The 26,044-nt window shown below is 40.9% G+C and overlaps 1 protein-coding gene across 1 annotated transcript in view; it reads right to left on the bottom strand.

The window, feature by feature from the left end:
- Positions 1 to 803: 803 nt before the first annotated feature.
- TRPC4AP (transient receptor potential cation channel subfamily C member 4 associated protein) overlaps positions 804 to 26,044 on the bottom strand; it is a 38,601-nt gene continuing 13,360 nt past the window's right edge. Inside the window, exons 5-20 of the mRNA XM_049817087.1 lie at positions 24,909 to 24,966; positions 23,730 to 23,785; positions 22,000 to 22,128; positions 20,016 to 20,217; positions 17,825 to 18,013; positions 15,978 to 16,120; positions 11,602 to 11,733; positions 10,878 to 10,936; positions 8,361 to 8,462; positions 6,442 to 6,525; positions 6,012 to 6,102; positions 5,521 to 5,661; positions 3,815 to 3,923; positions 3,498 to 3,610; positions 3,023 to 3,229; positions 804 to 2,232 (exon numbers count right to left, since the gene is read on the bottom strand). Of these exons, the coding sequence (XP_049673044.1) occupies positions 2,095 to 2,232; positions 3,023 to 3,229; positions 3,498 to 3,610; positions 3,815 to 3,923; positions 5,521 to 5,661; positions 6,012 to 6,102; positions 6,442 to 6,525; positions 8,361 to 8,462; positions 10,878 to 10,936; positions 11,602 to 11,733; positions 15,978 to 16,120; positions 17,825 to 18,013; positions 20,016 to 20,217; positions 22,000 to 22,128; positions 23,730 to 23,785; positions 24,909 to 24,966 (1,953 nt within the window). The 3' untranslated portion in view covers positions 804 to 2,094. The remainder of the gene's footprint in view (positions 2,233 to 3,022; positions 3,230 to 3,497; positions 3,611 to 3,814; positions 3,924 to 5,520; positions 5,662 to 6,011; positions 6,103 to 6,441; positions 6,526 to 8,360; positions 8,463 to 10,877; positions 10,937 to 11,601; positions 11,734 to 15,977; positions 16,121 to 17,824; positions 18,014 to 20,015; positions 20,218 to 21,999; positions 22,129 to 23,729; positions 23,786 to 24,908; positions 24,967 to 26,044) is intronic.

The raw sequence follows: 26,044 nt of genomic DNA, 5'->3' as shown, positions 1-26,044 counted from the left end.
ATACAGAGATTTAAATGAGACTCTGCAGGTTTATAGCAGCAATCATTGGATGCACCAATTAACTAGACTATGGAAAAGGCATCCCTTAACTTAAAAGCCTTTTAATTTGAAGCATTTATTTGAAGTGTACATCTATTACAGTTAAGAAGAAGCAAAGATACACCAAAAACACAAATACCCAAGAACAAAAAAAGTACAGATGAGAAAGAAATCAGCTCTGGGAGGGAGGGGGCCAGGTGGGGGTGACCTGATGAAGAACAGAGAGTTGCAGCTACCATAGCAAAGAGATCCCGCACAGAAAGGGTGCCACCACAGTAACCTCACTGGAGCCGGGCAGAGTCTGCCCAGGGCATTCAGCCCCCCAGGAAGGGACACAAGGATCCCCAGGAGCTCCTGCAAGGCTCCAGGTTTATGCACGAGCTCAGCAGCTCTGACCACCCTGCAAGCAAAGTACTGACTGCAAGTCCACAGCAGGACACGGAAGTGCAAGATGAGTGAGAGAAGGGTGACTTTTAGAGAGCAAGTCCTGCACCTGGGGCTGGAAGCCTCATTCACTCATCCAGGCCCCAGCACAGGGAGCCTCAGAGTGGGTTTCATTCTGCTGGCAACAGTTAAAGACAAAATGCTACAGCTCTGGGACATCCTCGCCACTGGTCCCTCGCCAGAGCCTGGAGAGAGCTGAAGTCATCTCATCAAATAAGTTAAGAAAATTTAAAAAAATTCAGATGCATGTTTCAAAGAAAACGGGTTTCTTTTAGCTGGAGCTGCAAGACACAGTTTGTTTTGTTTTTGGGTTTTTTGTTTTGTTTTGTGGTTTTTTTGTGGGTTTTTTTGGTTTTTTTTTTTCTTTCTTTTTTTTGACTTATATGCAGTAGCTCAGGACTTCAGACTGTATTTCGTTCCTGGGAATCTGACTGTCTTGGAGCAACACAGTTAACACTGGTGAGCAGGCGAGGCATATGCAGGTTTGGCAATCAGGACTGCCAAAACCCAATTTCCCCTTCCCCAACATATCCTACAAAGTTACTTTCAACCAGGAGTGTTTGTTCCCAGCATTTAACACATTCTGATTAAAATAGATCCAGGAAAAAACTGACATCTCCAGTCAATATTGCACTTCAAGATTAATGTGTGTGTTGATATTAAGGACTGAAAGCAGAGACTGACATAAGACTTCCAGGTATAGCAGGTTAGCATCAAGAGCAATGGTCCTGAAAAGGATTTTAAAACCAGATTAGTTACCCAAGAAGGGACAAGCCGCAAGTTTAAAAAATTAGTACATTTTAATGCTAGTGCTCCGTGAAAAAGCCAACCCCTGTTGCAATTCCACCACTGCTGAAATGTCTCTGTTCTCCGCAGCATTGTAAAATGCCTTCAAATGGGAAGGATCTGCAGGAAAGACAGCAGGAACAGAGGTTCTCTCCTAACGCACAGACAGACAGGTTTAGTACCAAATGATCCAAAAGTAGATGGTAAAGAGGTGACTGGAGCTAGGGCTCTCAGGAATTAAAAGCACACACACGCGCACACACACTCACACTCTAATCAACCCTAAACCCCTGATTCCAAACCCCAACAGAAGAGTTACACATGAAGGGAGTCCATGTGGTGGCTCTGCATGTGGCTGGTGTGTCGGGGTCCCAGTCAGACTGGCTCCTTGGACCTCACATTTGGAGGGCAATTTCTGTGCTTTTTGACCTGCTAATTCTGGTAGCCATGAAAGAGAGCCACAACTAAATTGGCACATACAGAGTATCCTCATCTGTCAGCAAAAAAAAAAAAATCTCTGACCAGCAACACTGGAGTGGGAGAGAAAAAAAAAAAAAAAAAAGAGGCTGGTTTTTGCAGGTGATTTACTTTTTATCCCAGAACAACTGGAAGATACATCCCTGAATGTGTTGCCCAGAGAGCTTTCAAAGTCTCATCCGTTAGAGATCAGAGATAGGGACCAGGAGGGGACTGGGGTTTTAACAATGCAGTAACGCTCCACAGTTCCAAGCCGCACACGCACACACACTACACAGCGTATCCCTGAAAATCCATGGGCTGCGAGGTACCCTCCAAGCGCTGTCCATCAGAAGCCAGAGCGAAGAACTACTCCTCAGAAAAGTCTCTGTCAATGTCCATATATGCCTCGTCGATGTAGCTAACTATGGCACAGGGGGATGTCCGGTCTGGACTGAGCAGTATAGATACAGTCTCTTTCCAGTAGGTAAAACTAATACATGAGCTCTGTGGAAAGAGATGAAGAGGCTGATTAGCGTGGTCCACAGGCACCAACATGCAGCAGAAGACACATCCCAAAGGCATTCAGCAGAAAGAACTGAAAATCACTTCCTATTCAGCCTGACTTCCCCAGCCACACAGATTAACACCTCTGATTCACCATTCAGCCCATCCTTCCTGGGGTGTAGAGCAGAAGGGGTGGATGCTGAACCAACTACACCTTCTACAACCAGCCTCCCACTATCCAGCTACAGGCAGGGACTCCCTGCACCTGTGGCAACTATAGCCCTGCTAAGAGCAGCACAGGATGACCACCACGCCAGCAAGTCTTGGGGTGCTTTCCACAGGACAGCTGCCTTCTCTTCTGGCAGCTACACCAGATACTTTTCCTGCACTGTTTGCCACACCAGGAAGAGGGGACAGTCTGGTTAAGGTGTTAACTAGTCTGGGAGCTGCATTCTGCCCTGTCTCCACATCCCTGTGCAGGGCTGGCCATCTCACCAGCCCTGCCTCTCAAACCTGCTCAGCATTGGCAAGTCCCACTTCCGTGTGCCAGAGCCAAGACCTAAGGTCTTGTTTATACAGAAACCCAGCACCGACCCTGTGGCAGTCTGACTGCTTGCAGAAGGGACCTGACTGGCTAAGATGGTGTGACAAACACTACAGAAAGTTACACTGCGGGGCAGAACTTGCTCCCTTCTTTCCCTTCACAACCTCTCACTTCCCATTTTTGCTAGGTGACTAGCAGACAGAGAGTGCTATGATTGATTCTTGCTATGGTAAGAGGTACACATACATTTTCTAAGCATGTGCTGTCTTTATCCTTATTGAGGTAATGCTGTTGCCAGAATCGCAGGAGACTGTGGAAGTTGTTCAGGATGAAGCCTGGGTATTTTTCTGTATATTCCATCTGTTGCAAAGTGCGCAGATAAAAAGGTAGCTTTTCTTTCCTTCGGGCCAGCATTAGGATAACTAAACTTGTGTTCAAACAACTGACATTTTCCTAAAAGTAAAAAAGACACAGTAGGTCAAACAACAACAACAACAAAACAAAAAAACCCCAACACTCCCCCCAAATCAAGATATTGGTTGTACACATATCCTTGAAAAACGTGCTCGTGGTAAGCATGCAGAGGAGGTGCTCCTACATGTATCAAGAAAGAAGGGACATGGGTCTCCTCAAGAGAAGCCAGATTCCTCCCTGCTCCCAGCCCAGTTCATCACTACACAGTATCAGCAAGATAACTGCAAAGTTACTGTCAGCTCTTTACCTGTGTAAGTGTCTGTACATGAATAATATTAATGAGACGGAAAAGAAAGGACATTCTCATGGACATCTGGGACATATATGATAACAGGCGGCACTCTGACAGGACTTCTGCAACTGCGGCAAGAGGAAAGAGACAATCACTGGGTGCTTAAAGCTCAGACACATTGCAATATGGCAGTAAGAACTGCTGCTCAGACTATAGCAACAAACCTGCAAGGTGGCATTTCTCTGTCTAAACCCCAAATTTTCAAAGCCCAGACTTAACATAACCATTATCACTACCAAACACCCCCTCACCCCCCATTTCTTATTCTTTACCTTTAGCATCAGACTGATTCTCAAATCGGTCCAGGGACAGTGTAATGCAGCGAACAAGCATGTTGGAGTCAACCAACGAACTGTTGATCTGATTTAAAAATACCTGGAACTAAAGAGAAATACTTTTAAATGTTGCATTAAAAAAAACAAACAAAAAAATTCATCTTACACGAACACTCATAGATGAGGTCTGACCGAACAGCATTTCATACCCTTTTCAGAATGCATACGGCCAAGAGATGTACTAAATCAATTACTCTGTTGGCACAAGGGGAAGAGGTCAGCAAACCCAAGTAGGAAGAGCTATGAATAGGGTTTGGCGACTAGAGCAACAGTAAGTGTTCTCCAGATTTTTGACACTGAAGGAGTGCAGTTCTTGAAGGTTACTGGGAGAAATCGCCTTGAATTCTGAGCACAAACATGCACTTCACCAAAATAAGGCTTCACAGATGTGGACAATTTTCCCTTTCCTTCAGAAACAAAAGTTAGGTTCAGAATGCCAAAATACTCAGGGTCATTACCTTTTTGTTATCTCTAACAAAAATAAGAGGAGATACACACTCCCGAGCCTGCCTCATCCGGCCCACGCCAATACTGGCACCAAGGGCCGACCAAAGGATCCCTATAGCAAGTACCTTAAAAACCCTAGAGAACAGAAAAATACCAAAGTCCTGGCACCACTAAAAACTCTTTTGAAGCTGTGTCAGTTCAATGAGACCAAGATTTCATATGTTACTTGTTTTGAAAGAGGGAGGCAAGACAGCATGGCTGCTGGCCTCCATAGTTACTCCAGCTCCATGTTTCCCTATGCTTATTTTGTACAAGCAGACAGTGCTGGGGAGGAATACAGTAAGGATTTTCATACAGCATGAGAATTAAAAAAAGTTATACATCAATAAATAGGAAGCACACACAAAGTATAAAGAGAGCTTCTCAAGAATGTGTGAGTCCATTTACCAGAAAACAACCTGAAATTCAATACATCTTTCTTTTAAATACATCTCTGCTTCTATTCTCCAAGGTCTGCCAGACCTAACAGCAACCACAGAAAAATTACCATAACATAAGCAAGAGTATGAGGTCATTCAAAACCTACAAAACAGCTGATGTTACATGCACAAAGTGCACAAGAGCATGAAACCACTTTGCATAGAGAGATGCCCATTCTTGATCTCCATATGCAACTAAGTTTTATAGGTAATTACATCAGCCATGACTTCTTAAAGTGACTGTAAGTTCAAGTAACATCAAAGATATGTCTTTTTGTAGTATCAAATTTTAATGAATACTTTAAAGTCATCTCCATGAAGATCCCCACCCCCAAGCTCCAATCAAAGATTTTTTGGAGCCTGTCTCAATGTCCTCAACTATCAGCTTAACCCAAACCCCAGTGACTTCACAGGAAATGTTCTACCATCTTTGAGCCCTGACCTTAGACCTGCCCGATCATGTAACAGGGCAACGTTTTCTGAACAGCTCAGCGTTTGCTGACTCAGAACAGCTGGGAGCACTTCTGAAAACATGAGTGTATGCAGCAACATACCTGCTTGTGAAGAGACTTTGGCAGCTCACTCCTTAGGGTTTATTGTGCACCAAGCTCAACAATCACACCAAAATCAGCAAATGAATCTGAGTTTCTCAGTGCTACATTTGGTTAGAATAGCATGTAATTTGACCCACTGGGGACAGCTTTTACAAATATTTACCTTCTCATCTGTGTTGATGTACTTGTTGAACCTCTTGAATGCATCAATATTGAATTTCATCAGTTCTCCCAGAAGGTCAAAGTAACTCTGAAGCACATCTCGTGATTTGCACTCACTATCAACAATGCAGTAGAGAATATGCTGGCATGGGAGGAAAACATGTTATTGCCACAGTTTAGCCCAAGCCAGCAGTACAGCATAGACTCTGATTTCATCACTATTTAAAACATTTATCTGCAGGTTTAGTTCTTACATGACAATTCACATGAGTCTTCTGTTAAATTAACTTCCCAGTTGATGCAGGCTACCCAACTGGCCACCCCACACCTGGTTGCCACAAGCAGAATTCACAAATACTTTTCAAGAATTGCCCTATTCCCAGTGAATATTTAACACTACATTTTCACCCTCTTTTGAAATCATTACAGATGAATCCTTCTTGCTTGCTATGGAGTTACAATACAGAGGAAGCTTAACATATACTTAGTTACCTCCAGGAGTCCTCTCTTTAGCAGGAACATCTGGTCTGCATAGGAGGTGGTGCCTCGCAGAAAACTTTCAACTGCCCTTGCTTGCCAAAACCTGAGAAATAGAAGAAATGAGGTTTTTAAATTTTGGAGCAAGGGGAGTATTTTATATACTATAATTTAAATCAAGTTTCCTAATCTGTTTCACTCCAATCTGAAGCTGGAGTCAGACCTCCCGATTGTACAGAAAATCACTGAATGTACTGGGTACGAGGTCCAATGCAAGCTTTGGCATTCTCCCTCACCTGCGCTGCCATTGTAGCCAAGTGCAACAAAGCCAGAACTTTTCACAGCTTATGATTTTCCAGCATTTTCAACTGCTATAAGCTGTATGAAAACAAATCAATTTCCCAGTCAACTCAAAACAACATGTTACAGTGCAAAGTGAACCCACCTGAAGGAGGATTCAGCTGGTTCCTTCTTCATGACCTGAAGCAGTCTGGTCAACAAACCTCTTTTCCCATCACAAACGAGACTCCTAGAGCATGTGAAGAAATTACAGCATGAGTGGAAAGGCTGGCAAACACTGTACCTTGCAGAACACTGAATCCTGTCTCTTCTCCAGAGCTTTTAATGATCAAAATCCCAGTATTAAATGTACAGTACAAATACTCATTAACTTTCATTACTAGTTCTACCAGTGGAAGAGTTCTCACTTGCCTTTGGAAAACATCTGCAATACCTTCAATGTGACTTCCAAATAAATCCTAAGGAAAAATTATTCATTTTCTCTCAAAATTTTAATGATTTCAGAAATACCAATTCACAACTTGTAGGAATTAATAGATTAGGAAAAAAACATATACCACATTTGAGCTTAGGAATGAAACACATGCCTTTTTTTTCCCCTCAACAAATGTAAAGGAAGCTCTAAGTTCTGGTTAGGAGGCAGAGCACAGTTCAGAAACCTAGATGCTACATGAGGTAGTCTTCTTCTGTATGTACTAGTGAAAGTATAGAGGCTGTAGAACTGCAATACTATTTGTATTAAATAGCATCTTCAGTGCAATATCTACCTACAGTAAGCTCATCTCCTGCAGAAGCAATGCCTTGATCTCATGTATCAAGAAAAGCAACATGGAAACAAAATGCTAAGGGTGAAAAAGAAAATAAGTTTAGAAACTGAGCAATACTGCCTGTCTGGCTATACAAACCATCCTGCAGAGGTAGAATAAGATGCTTCAAGTGGCACTCTTCTACTCAGAACACCCCAGCATGCATATTCAGCAGATGCACCCAGGTTAACAGCTAATGTATCAGCACCTTTGCGGGGCAGTCAATGGCCAGCTGAGAAAGCCCTTGTGGGAAGTGGATTTCTTGCAGCATGACAGCTTGTGCTTACTACCACTCAAGAGAGATGAGAAACTTTGCAGGTCAGAAAAAGCTATTTACACCCCTGATCACTGCTTCCTTTCACTGCGCTCCTACCAGGGTGAATTTTCCCCCCTAAATACTTACTCCTTTTTGAACAAAGCCAGAAAGGTACCTGTGCTTAGAAGAAAAGTATCTGAGTAATACAGACACCATTTCTTCCCAATTAGGCACAGTATTATGATAATAATTATAATCTAGAAATCCTCTTAGAGAATTCCATTTTGAAGCAAGATAAATCTGCTCTGTGTAGACCAAGTCCCTGCTGATACTGTGGGAGCATTCCGACAACTAAATTCTGCAGTGTTTCATCTTGTGAGGTTTGTACATCAGAATCATGTATTAAAGAGCTTATTAAATCCAAATAGTCAATCTAACAGATACTCCAATATAACACTAGAGATTCTCTAAGTGGTTTAGCACGTTAATCTAATTTAGCTTATTCTAGTTATTAGCTGCTCTTCAAATAAAGACTCTGAGCAGACACACTTAGATCTGTTTACGTAGACTGGAAATGGACATTATGCGTGCACAGATTGCTCCTGAATCTTAAAACTAGGATTTATTAGTAGCAGCAATTCATGGATTAGAGGCATCCCAGTTTACTTTCCAGGTCCATCTGCAATGCCTGCAGTGAGAAAAGCCAGACAAACAGGCAGACCTCACACATCCCAATGAAGTCTGGGCCATGAACCCAAACCCCACATTTTAGGTTGCTTTTGTTTTTACAGTGCCTTACTCTGAGCACAAGGACACTCTGGATTTGCCAATGACCATAAGTATCATACAAACCTAGACACTTCCCACTTAAACATTTCACTGAAACCGAAGCAATTGTGGTGGACAGAAGGACTTCAAACAAAATGGGTGACATCAAACCTCCAATATAAGTGCTTGTAAAACGCTAGGAGCTGCTGACCTAAACCCTGTATCCCTACTCACCTGTCTGTGTTGACAACTGCATCAACTTCAGGGATGTTGGCTTTATGGGAGATTGCACTCAGCTCATTAAGTTCTTGGCTGTTTAAAAGGAGATACTTGTTCCTAAAGCAAGACAGTTGGGAAGTAGGGGAAAAACATATGATGAATTCGAGAGGCAGACAAACATGCAACTCCATCAACAGTAAAGCCACACGCCTATGAGGGCTGCAGGACTAGGCAATCAGCTTTCACCTCTCCAGCTCTTCACAGCCATTCACACTCTACTGTTCTCCACCACAGCACACTCCCAAGGCAGGCCAGCTAGCTGCTGTTTTGCAAGCCTCCTCCAAAATTTACCAAACACAAGTTTCAACACTGACCAGCTTTGAGATGGTGGCTCTTTGCTGACCTGTTCAAGATCTTATTGCTTGTTTTGCAAATATCTGTTTCCAGAAACACTTGGTTTTTTACAATCTCAGCAACATTTTGCTGAATTTCAGAAGACTTAAATAGCAAACTTTTTCACAGCTTCCTACAGTTTTTCCCTGCCTTATACTGACCATGCTCTTTGCCAGTAATAAATCTCAGTTAGAAAGCAGAAACTGCAAAAAAAAGTACTCAAACATCCTGGCATTTTATTACTCTGAGCAAACTGTTTACTCTGGAAATATTTAAAAACTTCATGAAATGTAGAAAACAGAACAGGAATGGATATAAACCCAAGGAATTTGCATGAAATTCTTTATCAAATACTGATCTTTTCATAATGAAAAATTAATTAATTTATCTGTAAAGTAAATTAAATGCAGAAAAAGTCTGACAAAGTAGAAATGTAGTCCAGAGGCTCCCTTTGACAGAGTCCCTGTCCAATGTCAGCGTGCTCCCTTAGAGCCCTCCTACTTCAACATGCTCAGAATCAGACAGCAAAGACTTATTTCCTTAGGTCACAGGAAGCATAGGATGCACTGATGAGTGTGAGTGTGTGCAAACAGAACCTATTCATCAAAACATAGCAACTACACAGAAGATAAATTATTAGACCAGAAAGGTGTCAGGGATGCCTTCTTGCTTCAAACACTATCTTCCAGATTAGTGCCCACTGAGGCTGTCACATGAAGCTTCTTTTGATCTGGATCAACACATTTCTGTAATGAAAATAGAGCCTCTCTCTCCATGCAACAAACAGTTAGGCAATTTTGATTTGTACGCAATTTTACTGAAGTTAGTATACAAGTACTTGCTCTCATCTCATCCTCGGCTAACTCAGCTTATCTGTGATTTCATAGAAAGTTCATGTAGCTATTTGTTTAAAAACCCTAACCAGATTCCACATGTTCCACCTGATCAAATGTTACAGCTGAAAGCTGTTTTGTGTTTAAACAAGCCTGAGATCTTTGTAGTAGCCACTTAAGTAGGAACACCATCTAAAGAGATTTTATTGGAAAACCTGGAGTGATTCCTGGGCAAACAATGTCTCGCATGAAGGATTTACAATAGGTCAGCCTTCCCCTTATGTTTACAGTATGTCCAGCAGCTCCCCATTCTTAAAGCTAATACTCCGCAATCAAAAAGGCTGATACTTCCAATATGCATATCTAACAGTACTAGATAAAACCTACACAAAACATCACCCTGGCTGCAGATATGACCAGGTAGGCAAGAAGTGCAATATGCCTCAAATGCAGATGTTTGTAAGGAATAGGACACCATCTTGCAGGACTGAATTAGCACAACAGGACACTGACAGAATGCAAGATACTATTCTACAAGTCAGAAGAGATGAACAAGTACCTCTCTATCATCACTAGAGAACTAAAAAAAACAAAAACAAAACCCAAGCAAACTCCATCACCCCTCAACTACTCCAGCAGACTCAAGCTTTGTAAGTATGCCTTTTGAAGGCAAACAAAGCTTTCTTCCTAACTCCAACATAGCTTCCTGATGGCTAGCTGACAAATAATTGTTCCCCTAACATTTTCCCATCCAGTTTAATCAGGTCTTCTCCATTGCTGGCATTTATACAGCAATCATGTTACAACGGCAAAAGACTATTGATTAACCTCTTCAGAGTTACACTGTCTTTCACCCTGATCTTCCAACAGCCTTTGTTTTGTGCTTGTTCCACTCTGAATTAAATCTGAACGTGTCTCCACAGGGCACACGTGCTCTTGTAAGCACACTGGCTCACTACCAACTCTCAGGGAGAAGACAGATAAACAGCATCATGAAAGCTGCCTCCTTATTTCTTCAGCCATAAAGTGTTAACTCATCATATAAATGTTTCAGTTTGTTTCAACAGGAAGCAAAATGGCCTATTTTTAATCATCAACAGACATACTAAGACATGCCCATTGGAGAGCACATCCTTAGCCTTTTCATAGCAGGAGCCGAAAGGCACGTGAACATCTGAGTTGAGTTTAAGGACAGTACAATGTTCCATTCACAGGGAGCCTGCACCGTGCCTAGGACACCCACTGTAACTGCAACCCAGCAAACAATACCACCGAGCCACAACCTACCACAGCTTTTCATACTCACTCATGGTGATCACTAAAGCTCTGAAGAAGCCTCAAGAACTGTATCTTTAAAGTAATGTCCTAAAAAGAGACAAGAAAGGTGAAAAAATTTTGCTTTAGTATTTTTGGATATCATTAAGTACCAAGCTGACATGAAACAGCTGAATTGAAAACCTATCCAAATCAAACCCATTTGGACAGCAGAGCAAGTGACTTGCATACATGGAGAAGGCTGCACTTTGCAGGCTTCCCAAAATAGAACAGAAGTGGAGACTGCCTCCAACCCTATATGCGTAACAGTGAACAATTCCTTCTCACTGCAAAGGCAAAAAAGCTCATCACTGTAGAATATCTAGGTTTGGGGGGGAGGGGGGAAGAAACCACCCCTCCCCACACCCCCAAGAAATCTGTCTGTGATCCATTTTATGTTCTGTGCCTCCTGTGCCTAGACCCACTAGCTATCATTTCCTTAAGCTTTGGTCATCTTCTACCTTTGGCCTCCAGGGACCACAGAATTTACCCCTTTCCCAGTTCCCAAACTGGAAGAGAGGGAAAGAGGCTAAATTGCCCTCTGCTAAATTGCTAGCATGAGCCAAAGATAAATCTTTAAGTGAAAACAATAATTCACAAAAAACTGAATGTTACCACATCTCAATTTATTACAGAAGGACCTGGTTACTCAATACAACTCCTCAGAACTATATGATAGGATAAAAATCCAATACAGAATTTAAAAAGTTACTCACTGGGCTACAATCACAATTTTGGTTGTGTCCATGCAGAACAAGGGCTGATGCTGAATGTTTTCTCCAGATCAGTTTGTCAAACAAGTTATTGAGGCCAGGAATCAGTTTGAACTCTGCTATCATTTTATGAACCTGGAAAACAAGAGAAGTACATACCATAGTCTGGTAAACAGATGAGCACAATTACATCATCTTCTGACAACAGAAAGAGTGAATTCTTTTATCAAACAGCACGTGTTTGTGTTAACATGCACACTAACCACAGAGTATCATTACAGTAGTTTCCATTTGGTGGACATGGATAGAAAACAGACATTTTGGGAGAAAGCTGTTAGCCAGTGCATCAGTTAACCATGTGCCTCTGGAAGCAGCTTTGGAAATCAGGAGATCACTTCCAGCACATCAAAAATACACCTATACCCAACTTCTACGTATCACAAAACTAAGCTGTGAATATTCTGCTGCCAGTCATCTATTGAGCATCCTTTGCTTTTCTAGTTCACACAGCTGAAGCTAAGGTAGTCCTCTCAAGACTGCACAAACTGTCTTGTTTTTGTTCAAGCGGCAGGAGTTCTGAGCAAAGCAGAGTCCAGCAGTACCACAACCACACTGCAATTCAAGCACTGCTCCTTCAGGTTAAGGGGAAGCTGAACGTCTTTAGAGAATGCTCAGAAGGGAAGAAAATGCCAAATTACTCAGGTTTATTTATCAGTCTGCCTGCCAAGCTAGGATGTGGTACTTCATGACATGTTTGAAACAGACTATAGTTACTCAAATAAAACAGCTAATAATTTTGGTGTGAACAGCTGTTAAATACCTTCAGTACAAGCTTTGATACTTTTGATGTAAGCAGTTTGGAAAATGAGGAATAGGAGAAATACAAAGTGTGACTCTCATCAGCTGTAGGCCTATGACAAGCAGTATCCCTTGAGATGTGGTGCAAAGGAAAACCACACACAATTGGGAAGGCCAACATGCTGTAAAAATTAAGCTCCCAAAGCAGTAATGGACGTGTTCCTTAAAATCAAGTCACCTAAACAATAACTGAGGTCATCCCCGAGATGCAGAATTGTAACTAGCAGTATTTCAAGCAGATGACTCCACTTTGTTCTGTTTCCTCAAATACCTGAATGAATCAAAAATATTTGAAGCTGATGCTATTTTACAGGTTTTCGTTCTTATTCTTGTTTGCAGCATAGCTCATGGCTTTTTGCATTCTTCTTGGCTGTAGTCACCAACATTCCCGCTGCTGGGCATCTCCAAATATCACATCTGAGGAAGTATGCAGCTTCTTCCCACTTCACGCATACTACCCTAACAGATTGCCAAGCTTGGAGTCTTTCAGTGCTCCCTTACTTTAAAACATTCTCAGACACTTTGATCTAGTCATAGGCCTCCAACAAAAACAGCTCTGAGGAATCTCTCTGAACAAAGCACTCCCTGTAGTCCCACCATCCCTCAGTGGCCAGCATGGCACAAGCACAACAGGATGAAACCAAGCGTGTGAGCTGCCTGCAAGAGCCTTGGCCCCTCACTAAAGGAGGAGCTCTCTATACTCATCATTTTAACTCATGAATCTGCTCCTTTCCATAAAGAGTATAAACTGCTTATTCCAGATGACTCATCCCTAATTTAAAATGTGTTCAGTTTACTTTTAGTTTGCATAACTCTAAGTTCTCACCTGACAGACAGCTGCATGACAAAGCTCCTCAGTCGCAGTCATTGCCTTTGGATCATAGTCTCCCAGACCCCAAACTCATTACAACTACTCAGCCTGGGGATGCCAAGACAACCCCTGCTCTATATTCATCCTTCAAACTCCTTTGACTTTTTCCTGTTGCTGCTCATGAATTGCTCCATTGCTTTCTTACTACTAAAACTATTATGAGCTTCTGCTGTGTGCAGTTTGGCTCCCTATAGCAGGAGCAAGTAAATCCACTGATTGCCTTTTACCACAATACAGACATGCAAGACAGCCTAGAAAAATATATAAGGAGAGTAATTTAGGGTGTGACCATAATGAGAAGGAAGCAAAGGACAGATCTGCAATGAAACACCACTTATCCCCAAGGGTGTGATCATTCACAACGTGACAGCAGGTAGGAGCCAAGTTGCTGCTAGCACAGTTGTCAATTTATGCAGGTTAGCCAGCAGTCAAGTTTAAACCAAGAATTGAGAGTAAACATTCAGCAATGGGTTGAGTTTGTTGGGAAGCTGCATCATGCTTCAAGCAAATGCAGACCATTATGTTGATTATCATAGTGGACCGAAGCAGGTTTGTAATGCCTTTTAGAAATTCTATGCAAAATTATTCCATTATAAAACCAGTAAGACCTTTGGCTGCTCAGACTGGAAGACTGGTATCACAGATCCTGTGCTTTTATTCCCTCATAGAAAGAGATACCATCAAGCAGCTGAAATGCTTATCAATGAGAGTGCTATGGCAGACACTGCCGTTCCCTGCTTATTGGAGCTTTCCACACAGAACTCAGCTCTAGTTCTTAGTCTGACTGTCTCTCAGAAAGGAGAATGGATTTGCACTGGCCACACAAGTCTTTGAAAACTTCACATAGATTAAGGAATGAAGGATATATCATGTGTTTCAAAGGCAGAGGATTTTACAAAAAGACCTGGCTCTGGACAAGAAGTGTTTGGGAATGAAGTAACTTAAATCTTTCAAGAATTCAATTCCAGTCCTGAATCAGCCCTGGAGAAGTGAACTGCATACCACCTGTATCCTTACACAGTTTCCCCGTTTGCATGGAGGCAGAAGTAGCAGAGGAAGAACAAAGTTGTTTTCCCAGGAAATTAAAAACAAACAACAACAAAACAAACAAACAAACAAGTCAGCTTGAAAACTAGCTATTTCAGCAGCATACTTTCTACCTCGTCACATTTGACAATAAAACACAAGAACCGACCCAGGTAGTTAAGGAAGACAGCATCTCCAGCTCCCTGAACAGGCGGCAGTAGGATGAGGGCAAGCTGCAAGTAAGTTTCTGCAGTATCTATAAAACTGCATTCTTGTGGTGAAATCAGGCAGGGATGAATTATCTGGCTTGATACAATGGAAAAAAAAAAGTCCTAACAGATCCATGTTCTGGTAGTTCCAGTTATGTCTTGGACTTTTTTTAAATTTTGTTTTATGCCCAATATAAACAGTACTTCTAAAAGGAATGACAACAGGATTAGGAGTTTCTTATGGTAGCAATTGTGGTTTCTGCAAGAATTGCTAGTTTCCTCTGGTTACTATTATACAGAATCTATTACTTTTTAATGCTGAGTGTCCATTTTTAGGTTCAGAGTGAACAGGTTAGTTATGTTCAAGACTGTACTACAAACACATTTCTATTTTAAATTCAGATTAAGAGATTTAAGACACTGCCTGTGGTGAGTGTTTGTGACTCCTGTACAGTGGAAGGTTACTAGCAAAGAACAAAATACTCAAGATAAATATGCTCAAGCAACAGCTCCCCAACACATCTACTCTCGCCTAATACAACAGCCCTTCAACAACTCAGAACAATTTGATCCTCCCAGTCTCTAGGGCATCCAAATGCCCCTGCTATTCCAAGCTGCTCTGCTGAGCTGAGCAGACTGCTAATGTTGGAAACCTGTCAAAACTGCACCAATGGATTGCTTTTCTTTTCCCTTCACAATATGCTTTTGACCCATTTAAATCAAACTACAGCCAAGCTGCAGTGACTGGTTCTCCATAAGGCTATGTGAAGCAGGGAACAAATTTTTCATTTTGAAAGCAAGAAATACCAAAGGAACAGATAAGTGGGATTTCTAGGCAGCACCCAGTGCAGACAGCACTGAAGTGTATCCTCCCAGCTGAGAGCTTAACAACAAGCTCACACTCAAGCCAACGCATGGGAACCTACTGCAAAAATCACCCATTCACAAATCACCCCAGAGGATTTCCAAAAGTGAAAGCAGTCAAAGAAGGGGAAGACCTGAAAGGGCTCTGTCCAAGCAGGTGACCAGCGCACCAGGAAGGGGAAGAATGCCTGGCTGCAGCTCCCACAGCATCCTGATACCCCACACACTTCCTCACACAGAGGCAGGATGCCTCATCCAGGAGGCATCCTCCTGCATCCATCTTGCAGCAGCGCAGCAGCTCTGCATAGACTGACCACCCCTCCACCCCACTGGTCAGCACAACTCGTGACAAGCCCTGCCCAATGGCTCATTCTGGTTCTCAGCAATGAAACACTGCCTGTTTGTTTGTGGATCGCTGCAATGATGGGATTTGCCCAGCTTTATGCCTTGAGCTTTGCCCTTCATGTTTCTGTGTCCGTGACCTAATTAATGAGCACTTAGGTTTAAAGAGACATCAACTTCCACATGTGTGACTGTTTACAAGTGCTCACCTGATTCCTTTGTCTCCCCATGAGCAGCACACAGAGAACATACAACACCTCCAGCTTATACATAATCTCGTGCATGATCTTCATGGACTGTGGAAGCTGTGTTCTTGTTGAGGTGTTGGCCAATCCACTTTCATCTGAAGACTCTGAACAAGATGGCAAAGATGTGAGCCTGAGGTAGCTTCAACAGGAAAGGATTTGTTACAGTTATTACTTTTACACTGAAACACTGAAGATAAGACCAGCATGCCTGCTTGAATCTTATTCTCAACTAAAAGTAGTGACATACAACAAATAACCATTTTAAAATAAATGCTGCAGAAGAGAGAAAATACAGCTGAAACTTTAGAGGAGATAAAATTAGATTTTTAAAAATAATTTAATTTTTCCATAATAAGCTAAATGACATCATCTACCTAAAATAAGTAGGATCACCTACATGAATTAATAGATTACTGCACCAGAAAGGACATAGCAGAAAAGGTAATAAAAGTAGGGGTGAGATTATCAGAAGCATTTATTATTAGTCTACTTTCATTTCATACCTCAGTACCAGTATACTTAGGCCACAGTTAAATAATATTCATAGCCCTATCTAGAATTATACTGCTAAGGGCAGAAACAGGATATAACACACCATGATTGCAAGTGGAAAACATGGCAGAAATCATGAGTGAAACAGAGAAAGTAAGGACACAGTGAAACTTGTAGGTTACAGTTCAGAAAGAAGTTAGCTCTTTACACAATACATAACTAAGTGATGAACCACCCTGCCACAGGATAGTGTGAATGCTTTTTGAACCCATGTGAAGAAACAGTAACTAGGCAAACACACAAAGGAAGGAAACCATCAAAGGCTCAAAAGCATAGACAACACCTCTGACTCAGAAGTCCCTAAGCCACAAGGCACTGGAGACTGAGGCAGTATTCTGGGAAAGTACACCTAGGTTTGCTTGCTAACTGATGTTGTGGGTCAAGAGCTCTGACTGGGCATGTTTCACCTCAGCAAAATTGCCTTGTGAATTCCGTTCCAAAATACCAAGCGTTCTCCAGTTTCCACGAAGTTGGTGTGTATAAAGGTATGCCTGAGATGCTGTTGGAGCATTCACAAATTTCATTTTTTTGTGTAATTTCAGAAGATTTAGTAACTCATTGCTACAAAACTAATGAAGCTGGATAAGGAAGAAATGTTTCCAAAGAAGCACAGAAGCAAAGATTTAGATATCAAAATTTTGGAAAAATTCTCATTACGTTACTAAGTACTTTGAGTTCTACAAGACATACACTGCATTTTTGTAATACTGAAGGGTGAAGAAACAAACCACATGCTTGCTTCAAAGCATTTTCCTAAGGTTGCATTAACACTTCCATATGCTCTCCTGGAACATTTTTTTTTTTTTCCTGCAATTAACTTATTTAATTTTTCTGGAACTACCTTTCCTTTTTAAAGAAGTGACCACTTGTTTGGTATGAAGTATTTAGACCTAAAGCCATCAGCCTAAGTTCTAGAGCAAAATGCTGGTAAAGTCACTTACCTCAGTTGTGCGTTATTTTTGTCACTCCAGGGGAGATTAGTGTTGAGGATGTACAGTATTACAGTGCTATCTAGGTGTGCAAAGGGCACAGTTTGCCATAGGACATTTCCTTTTGCTAACTTTAGTTCATGAAAAAAAATATCAGTGCTACATGAGAACAAAACAGGAATCAGACCTAAATCCTGATACGTCAGTTTTTCATGTAAGAAAAAGGGAATCAATACCAGTTGAAATGAAAAGCAATACATGGCAAACACTGACGAAGGTTAAGATATACATCAACCAATAATGGCTAGAGGAATGCAAGCCAGATACCTGTACTGCTCTGCTCTGCCTCTTCATTTGCCACTCTCATCAGTGCATCAAGTACTAGTGCATTGTCCAGCCAGGTGTACCATTCTTCCAACTCCTGGAGGAAGCTGGAAGTACCTGTTGTTTCAGACACCTTCCTTGTTGCCAGTTTGCACAATCGCTCAATGAAGCCTGGAATATTCAAAAGTGTAGCTGAAAAAGAAAAATAATTGTATTATGATTTAAAATCACGAACACAACAATCATCAAATCCTCTATACCACAAGGTACCAAGACATCTACATTAGTAATATAGAAGACTACACAGAAATAAATTCCATCTGGTTAAAAACATCCAAAGATGGAAGAAGTCGGTGCAATCTCCTATTAAGGACTGGAAGAGAGTGTACATACCCTAGGCATAATTCAATCAGTGTTAAACTGGTTTGTGTTGGACTTACACTGGAAAAAAATTAGTTCTACCCTGCTCTAACTGCTTGTTTCCAGCCAATTCCCTTTTGCTGGCACTGCTGTTTTCCAGTCCACAGTGAGTCAACATCAAGGAACTGATTTGGCTGAAAATTAAGCTGGCAGAAATAAAGCAGCAGTCCTTAGAAGGGGCAGCTCCACCTCCCCTTTCCTCTGTGCAATGCTACCTCCTTCAGTTTACCTCCTGTGGTGTGTCATAGCAAACTGAATTAGCTCACTTCAGTAGCTGGGCATAAAGCTCCGCTTTTTAAGCACTAGTTTCCCGAATTAGTTCATCATAGAGAAAAACAGATGGGAAACACATGACAGCAGCCCCAACTCAGAGGGTTTTAATTGTTGTGGAACCGCACCCTTAGAAACAGCAGTTCAAGGACAGAAGTCACTGGTCTGCAAAATACTTGGGGAGGTGCTAGGAGCTGCATTTTGTCCTAAAGTTTTCACAGAATAACTTAATTACAGGACCTGTTTATTATAGATACATGGCTAAGTCTTCACACTTGCAGGTGCAAGTAGAAAAGGACAAAGAATTTGGCCATGAACACTATGTGAAAGAGTTGCAAGATTCTGCCCAGGGGTACCATCTCTGAAAGAACAAGCTCCCTGATAAAATTTTTAAAATGGAATATGCTTTACAGCCCTAGACACATGCTCTAATTGTACAAACAAAAAAAGATTAGTTAAACATTTGCTTGGCTAAGTTCAGCTCTGTAGGATCCAAGCTTATTCAGTTCAACTGAATTAAACTTTGTACCCACACTTACACATACTTGTGCATTGCTCTTTACAAGTAAGCTCTGGCAATCACAGGGCAGAAGACAATACATCCCCCTTTAAAGTTTCTCAGCTTCTGCCTGCTGTATTATGCTATCCATCTCTCACTGGATGCTGTAGAGGTGGCAGCAGTTACAAATGGAGCTTTGCTGTTCATGACTAACACAAAATGGTAGAAGATGAGAGAACCAGCTCCAAAATCCCTTTCTGCACTTCCCAAAATTGTTTGGCATGGGCCTATGCAAACACCTGCTTCAGAGGCCCAAAAGCTTTTCAGCATAGTAAGAGCAGATTCTACATCTGAGGGTACTTTAAATCTCTTAAATTCATACTCATCCTTCTCGGCAAGACTTCTGCATCTAAGAAGTACTCAGCAAAATAAGGAAATCTGCACTGTGCCCAAAGTTTAAGTTGAGATTAGGCCCACAGATTTCCAAGGCTGGTGTGGTAATGGTGGGCAACATGATTAATATTAAACATATTTTATCAAAGAAAGACATCCTGCTCAGGACAATGTCAGATAAAATCAGAGAAGGAACTGCTCCGCCAGCAACCACGCTGCATGCCGTTTTAGTTCAGGAATTCGTGTTTCTTAAGGAGGACACAGAATTACTGAGAGTTACTAAAGGGAAGGCTGTGAAAATGACTGAGGGATAGAAAAAAACCCCAATTATTTTAAGCTACTCAGTTCATCAAAGAGGGCTGAGAAATGACAGAAATTAACTCACCTAATTACCAACACCATATGAAACTGAAAGCTACAAAGTAAGTTTTATTAACAGAAAAGATTGTTTCCAGTAAACTGGCTGAGGAAAGTGAATAATGAAAACTGCTTTGTAAGACAGAATGCTTACAGTATCCTCTAGAAACAAAGGCTACAGATGTGACATCGAGAGGAGGGAAACTTCACACACTGTTGAGATTCTTCTGCATTTGCTCACAATGTAACAGTTACCTTGATTAATTTCAGCTCGAGAAGGACCCAAGTTTTTTTTCTGCTGGGCATTTTTGGCAAGAAGCGTGTGCTTGTCATCACTTCCCGTGTCAAGTTCAGAAATTGTGACAGCAAGGATCCTGCAGAAGTTTGCAAGCTGCTGCTGATCAAAACTGGACACAAGGCTTGCAAGATTGGGAATATCATCCAGTTGTATCATTTCCTGGAGGAGGCAACATCAACTAAGTCACACGTGACGTTCAATAAGTGAACACAGACACAGCCAGGCGGCTTCAGATACAGCTCTTCCCTGGCGAGATCTGTGTTTGTTCAATGTTAGTAAAGAGAAGCAAGCAGGCAGTGACAAGTGAAAAGTCTGAGAACAGCTGTGATTTACAACTGGTGTCACTTATGTTTACCAATTCCAAAAGTATAGATACCCACATTTTAAAGACTAAGTATTTACATAAAATTTGGGGGCCTTTTTTTTTTATTAAAAAAACCCCCAACCAGACAAACCCAAAACCAAATTTAACACACAAATTACATTTCGATATTAGAAAGTTTCAATATTGTTTTCCACTTCTATATTTCCTTTGAAACTCACAGATGAGAAGCATGTCGTGGTTTAACCCCAGCCAGCAACTAAGCACCACGCAGCCGCTCACTAACTTCCCCCCCACCCCCCCCACCCCCCCCGCCACAGTGGGATGGGGGAGAGAACTGGGGGAAAAAACCCCAACCCCAAACTTGTGGGCTGAGATAAGAACAGTTTAATAGAACAGAAAAGGAAGAAAATAATAATAATAACAATAAAATGAGAACAATAATTAAAGGATTGGAATATAAAAGTGAAGCACAATGCAATTGCTCACCACTTGCCGACCAATGCCCAGTTAGTCCCTGAGCAGTGATTCCCCCCCCCCAGGCCAGCTCCCCCCAGTTTAGATACTGGGCATGACGTTATAGGGTGTGGAATACCCCCCTCTGGCTGGTTTGGGTCCACTGCCCTGGCTGTGTCCTCTCCCAAATCCTTGTGCCCCTCCAGCCTTCTTGCTGGCAGGGCGTGAGAAGCTGAAAAATCCTTGACTTAGTCTAAACACTACTGTTCAACAACTGAAAACATTAGTGTGTTATCGGTGTTCTTCTCATACTGGATCCAAGACATAACACTATACCAGCTACTAGGAAGAAAATTAACTCTATCCCAGCTGAAACCAGGACAGGCGACTTCTAGATTATTTTTCTCAGTCTTTTTTATCAAAAGATCTTTTTAGTAAAAAGATGTTGAAAACAGTTCTCAGCCAAAAGCATTTATGTTCAGATAAACTAAGCTTGTTTCATATCTCAGGAAGTACATCATCCTTGACTTTACTCTAAAAAAACAGTGACAAGTTACAGAATCCTGACCCTCTCCACAAAATGTAGAGAGACACATTTCATTCAGCATTTTCCCAGGTTTACACTTCTAATATTTTATTTGCATCACATCGGGGCACTAAGCTGTAATGATGCTGGCAAGCAAGTTCAAAAACCTAGTTTGTGCAGAAGACCTAAGTGCCCCGTTCCCCCAGCCTACAACTTCTCAGAGGTGATGAACCTCAAGGTAAGAGACAAGCACGGGAAGCCTTCCTGATGTCAGGAAGACTACTAAAATATTTGAAGTATAATCAGAAGGCAAGGATGAGAAGTGAATTTATATAAGGTTCATTTTGTTTATTTGAAATACTGGTTGTACTTTAATGACAGCTTGGTACTCGCCCTCCATCATCCTCTGCAAGCTATACAAAAGCATTACAAGTATGAGACCACACGCGTAATTTGGCTTCTATATGAAACATGGCTGAAGTTAATGATCACTGTAAACAGTCATGTTTCAAATAAGCTACAAGAAGCAAGAATGCTAGCTTAGACAATTACCTTCAGCAACTCTCCAAAGAAAGAGTTCTTTCCTCTACTGGCCTGAAAACCCATACAAATACAATTTAAGAAACCAGTAACTAACCTTTTTAACTCCCAAGATATCTTCAATGAGTGTTGCAGTTTGTAGGAATGTCTTTTTGTTTGTCATCAGTGTAAACAGGAACAACACAAAGTCATTTCTTTCTGCCAGTCGCCTTGTGACTCCTTCCGTCTAGAAAGCAGCAAATGCACACGCAGACCCAAAGTCAGAGTCCACCTCGAGAAGTCGCACGTTACAGGCACATGCAGGACAGTTTTACAGATGATGTGTTATCAAATCAGCTATTCCTGAAACCAGGAAACATTGTGTTTATGGTGACCAAAACTAACTCCAGTCCTTGCTTGAAGTTAACGTGATGCTTGCAAAAACTACAGGCTCCAGGATGAGAGGTTTCATCTCAAGGCAGTTGTTTACTTGCCTGAATCAAAAGTAAACACTGCATGCCTGGAAATACGTCAGAGAGGCTTGTTTCTGGTTTCCAATACAAATTGTAACGAGTTCCATTTTATGGTATGTAAATGCAGTCCCCAGATTCTTCCTAAACAGCCAGCATTGCTGCTCAGCTAGGCAGAGTCTGAGCAACGACAATCAAGTACTGGCCTTAATGAACTTGGTGATGAACTTGAGTTCATGCTTTAGCATGACTTTTGGGTTCATCACCAAGTTCATTAAGGCCAGCTTTCACGCTCTGATCTCTGTTGAGAGCACAGCCAGTCTTTTCTGAAATTAAACGAAACTTAAAACTACATCCTTACTGCTTGCAAAGCTGTGTATTATATATGACTGACATATTACCAGCGCTTGCAGAACTAGACTAGCTTAGACACTTCCTGGATATTTAAACATAAGCCTAAGAACAGTTAATATTGCACACATTTCTGTGATCCTAAACTTCTCATTCAAGAGAGAGCAGTAATACTGAAGTGAATTAAAACAGCAGGTAGTCTATAAATTGCAAAGTGGTTTCTTAGCACATGAAGCTATTCACAGTTTGCAAAAGTTGCATTACCTGTATTTAAAAAAAAATAATATCATGTAAGTCAAGGAAAAAAGTGTCCCCTCTCTTCCCCCTGCCATATGTACACAGATACTTACTAGTGAGAACATCATCTGTTAAGACTCAAACTTTTGAGATTAGGTTGATATCTTTAGATAGTAACTGCCTTTTTCTAAATTTTTGTTAAACAATGTTTCCTAGGTTATTACATAATACAATGTGTGATTAAGAAAGCAATCCTGAGGATGTTCCCTGCATGCATAATCTGAGGCATGCGCTTTTAGCTTCAGAATTTTAATGGCAATGTGTTTCAATAGGCCTTTAACCCAGCATCTTCCTTGGCACTGATCTGCCATCAACTGAATTGAATTAATAATCAGCACATGAAGGAGTTGCAGAATCAAACTTGAAACACTTTGCCAGCACCATTACTGAACAAGACTAGCTGTAGCTTGGCTTAGCAGGCATTCATTTCCAGTTTCAAATTTTAAGTCTGAATACAACAAAGGCTGCCACAGCTTTCCTACGGAAACACAGATACAGACAGATCCAAACAGGAGGATTTAAACTTGACAATGTGGCTAAGAAAACAGAAATTATTTGAGTAACACATCAAAATATAGGGCGGTCCTACATTTAACTGAAGGAATTTTAATGAAAAGTAAGTTTGAAAAGTAAGTTTAAATTATTCTTAAAAGAGTCTGTATGTTGTCTTATCAAGTGGCACATGTAAAACATGACCAGCAGAACACTTTCCCGCAGCAATTGTACTTACACATATACACGTGTTATACAGTATGCTTAAACAGTCCTTGATGAGGTCATCACTTACTGCAAAGGAGAAAACAGACATTCACTAGCTATATGTGGCCAAGGAACACTAATGTCCAACAGTAGTGATGTGAATAGCTATAAAGTAGGTGAGAATTTCAGGCTAACTGGCTCAGATCATATGTGCAAATGCCTTGGAGGATAGAAACCAGACAAAGAAACACTCTATACCTGACCTGTTCACATGCTTTCTTCCAAAACTACTATCAGCACTGCCTAGGACCACAGACAGAGATATATTTGTGGTCTAGTGCACTTCTTAGTCACACACAAAAGAAAACTATAGAGTTGTAAACAGCATTTTAGGAAAAATATCACAGATCAACTCAAAATTTGTCAATATGAGAAACTGCCAAGACATGTTATTAGTTCCACAGGAAAAAGAAAAAAAAAAAGGACAGTTCATGCAGTTTTCTCCATGCAGCATCAGCAATTCATAGAAAAGCTTTCAATCTGATTTACTCCAGCATTTTAATATTTAAAGTATGTTTTCTGTATAGACATACAACAGCTGCCTCTAGCTCAAGTTCAAGTTACTTCACCTTTGAAGTTCCCTGGCTGACAGGCATGGAGTGTACCATGACATTTCCTTCTGCTGGTTCAGGGAACCAGCCGAATCACAGACAGGAGAAATGAAAACAGTAAACCAAAGCTGCTCCAGCAGGAAAGTTGTGCTGAAGCTACTGCACCCCACTGACAAGTTCTCCCTATATCAATTTGGAAATTAGTAGTCACTATGACAAGGTCAGGAAAATAGCATACTTTTCATTATCTCACAATCTCTGTAACTCCTATTACATAAACAATGTTTTGTGACTTATTAGTAATAATTGTTAAATGTAGCTATAGCCACGGTAACAATAAGTTTCCAGTGATTGCAGATTTACTGCATGGAGAGAAGTACGTGCTGCTGAGTGCATGAATACTCCCGAGCTGTGCTTTTCAGCAGGTGACTATCCTAAACCCCATCACGAATAAGTACTACAGAGAACAAAGAAACCAATGATTCATTTAGGAACAGGAAATTGCTGGTATGGAAAGAGAATAACAGAAAAATAGAATAATTTCTGAGTAAGGACACTAGGCAAAAATGGAAAACAAGATAAAATACCTATTTACTTACTTTTCTGTTTCTTTTTCTGTGTAATAAGAGTAGGTCTCATAAGAATTTCTACTAAAAGCTGTAATAACAAGATAAAGAATTAAAGGAATAGTCATTGAGATACAAATAGCCAATTAATTTGTCAGTGACAAATCCAAACTTAGTCCTGTCTCTGCTGAAGTCACAGAGGTGAAAAATGGAAGCTCTACAATCAAAACCCCACTGGTGTCAAAATTACATTGACAAAAAATTAGTTGTATTTACCCTGAAGAAATAATAACAGTTACATAAAACAATCTCCCACTGGCAAGTTTTAAAGAATTTAAGTCTGCAAAGAATGTTAATTTCACATGCATCCAGCTAACATCAAGGATGGCTATCACACATCTCTCAAAATAATGAATCTTTAGCAATAATCTGCAAAGAGATGCAAATTTTGCAAAGGCTCTCACTAAATCTTGCTGGGCTTCAAAATACATTTTGGGTCTCAACATAACAGAACTTAGTTGCTCCAGGTTTTAATCTCAACAACAAAGAGCAAGCCACTGCTTGTGTACATGCACCTTGTATATATACTTACATATAGATTCACAGATATGTGAAGTGTTGTCTCATTTCTATTTAAGGAATGTAACAGTCAGCTTTCCAAGACTAGGACTATGGTTCTGATAGATGTAGAACTGATGTTTAGTAGTTCTAGCCTATACCACTGGTTTACTTTAAACCATTTTAAAAAATAGCAGTTTATTTAAAAATGAGTTAGCCACTAGAAGGAATTGATGAATTCTGCAAGAAGCACTGCAAAAAGCCCCCACTTTTAAAATTCAGTTTAAAATTGTTAAGAGCAACGTAGGCATCACCCAGTGAAGTCATCCCAACCAATAATATACTTGCCCTATTTGTTCCAGCTTAACTTTACCCTTCTTCTAATGAACTGCCTACCCAGACACAGAGGAAAACATCTGACAGCACTGGAGGCACTGCCCACATTTTAAGCACTGACAAATAAATAAATAGGCAACTTTAAAGAGGAATATACATTTTCCAGCAATATATGTAATAGTAGCTGTAGCATCAATAGGGTATAGAAAAAATAACTGCAGCAGTAATGTAGTGCTCATATTAATGGCTTATGTTTTAGGAAGAGAATGCACAAC

This window comes from Accipiter gentilis, chromosome 14 (genome assembly GCF_929443795.1).
Source record: "Accipiter gentilis chromosome 14, bAccGen1.1, whole genome shotgun sequence".
NCBI classification, from domain to species: Eukaryota; Metazoa; Chordata; class Aves; order Accipitriformes; family Accipitridae; genus Astur; species Astur gentilis.
The sequence above is the reverse complement of the archived record's forward strand: the minus strand, read 5'-3'. Positions and strand labels throughout refer to the sequence as shown.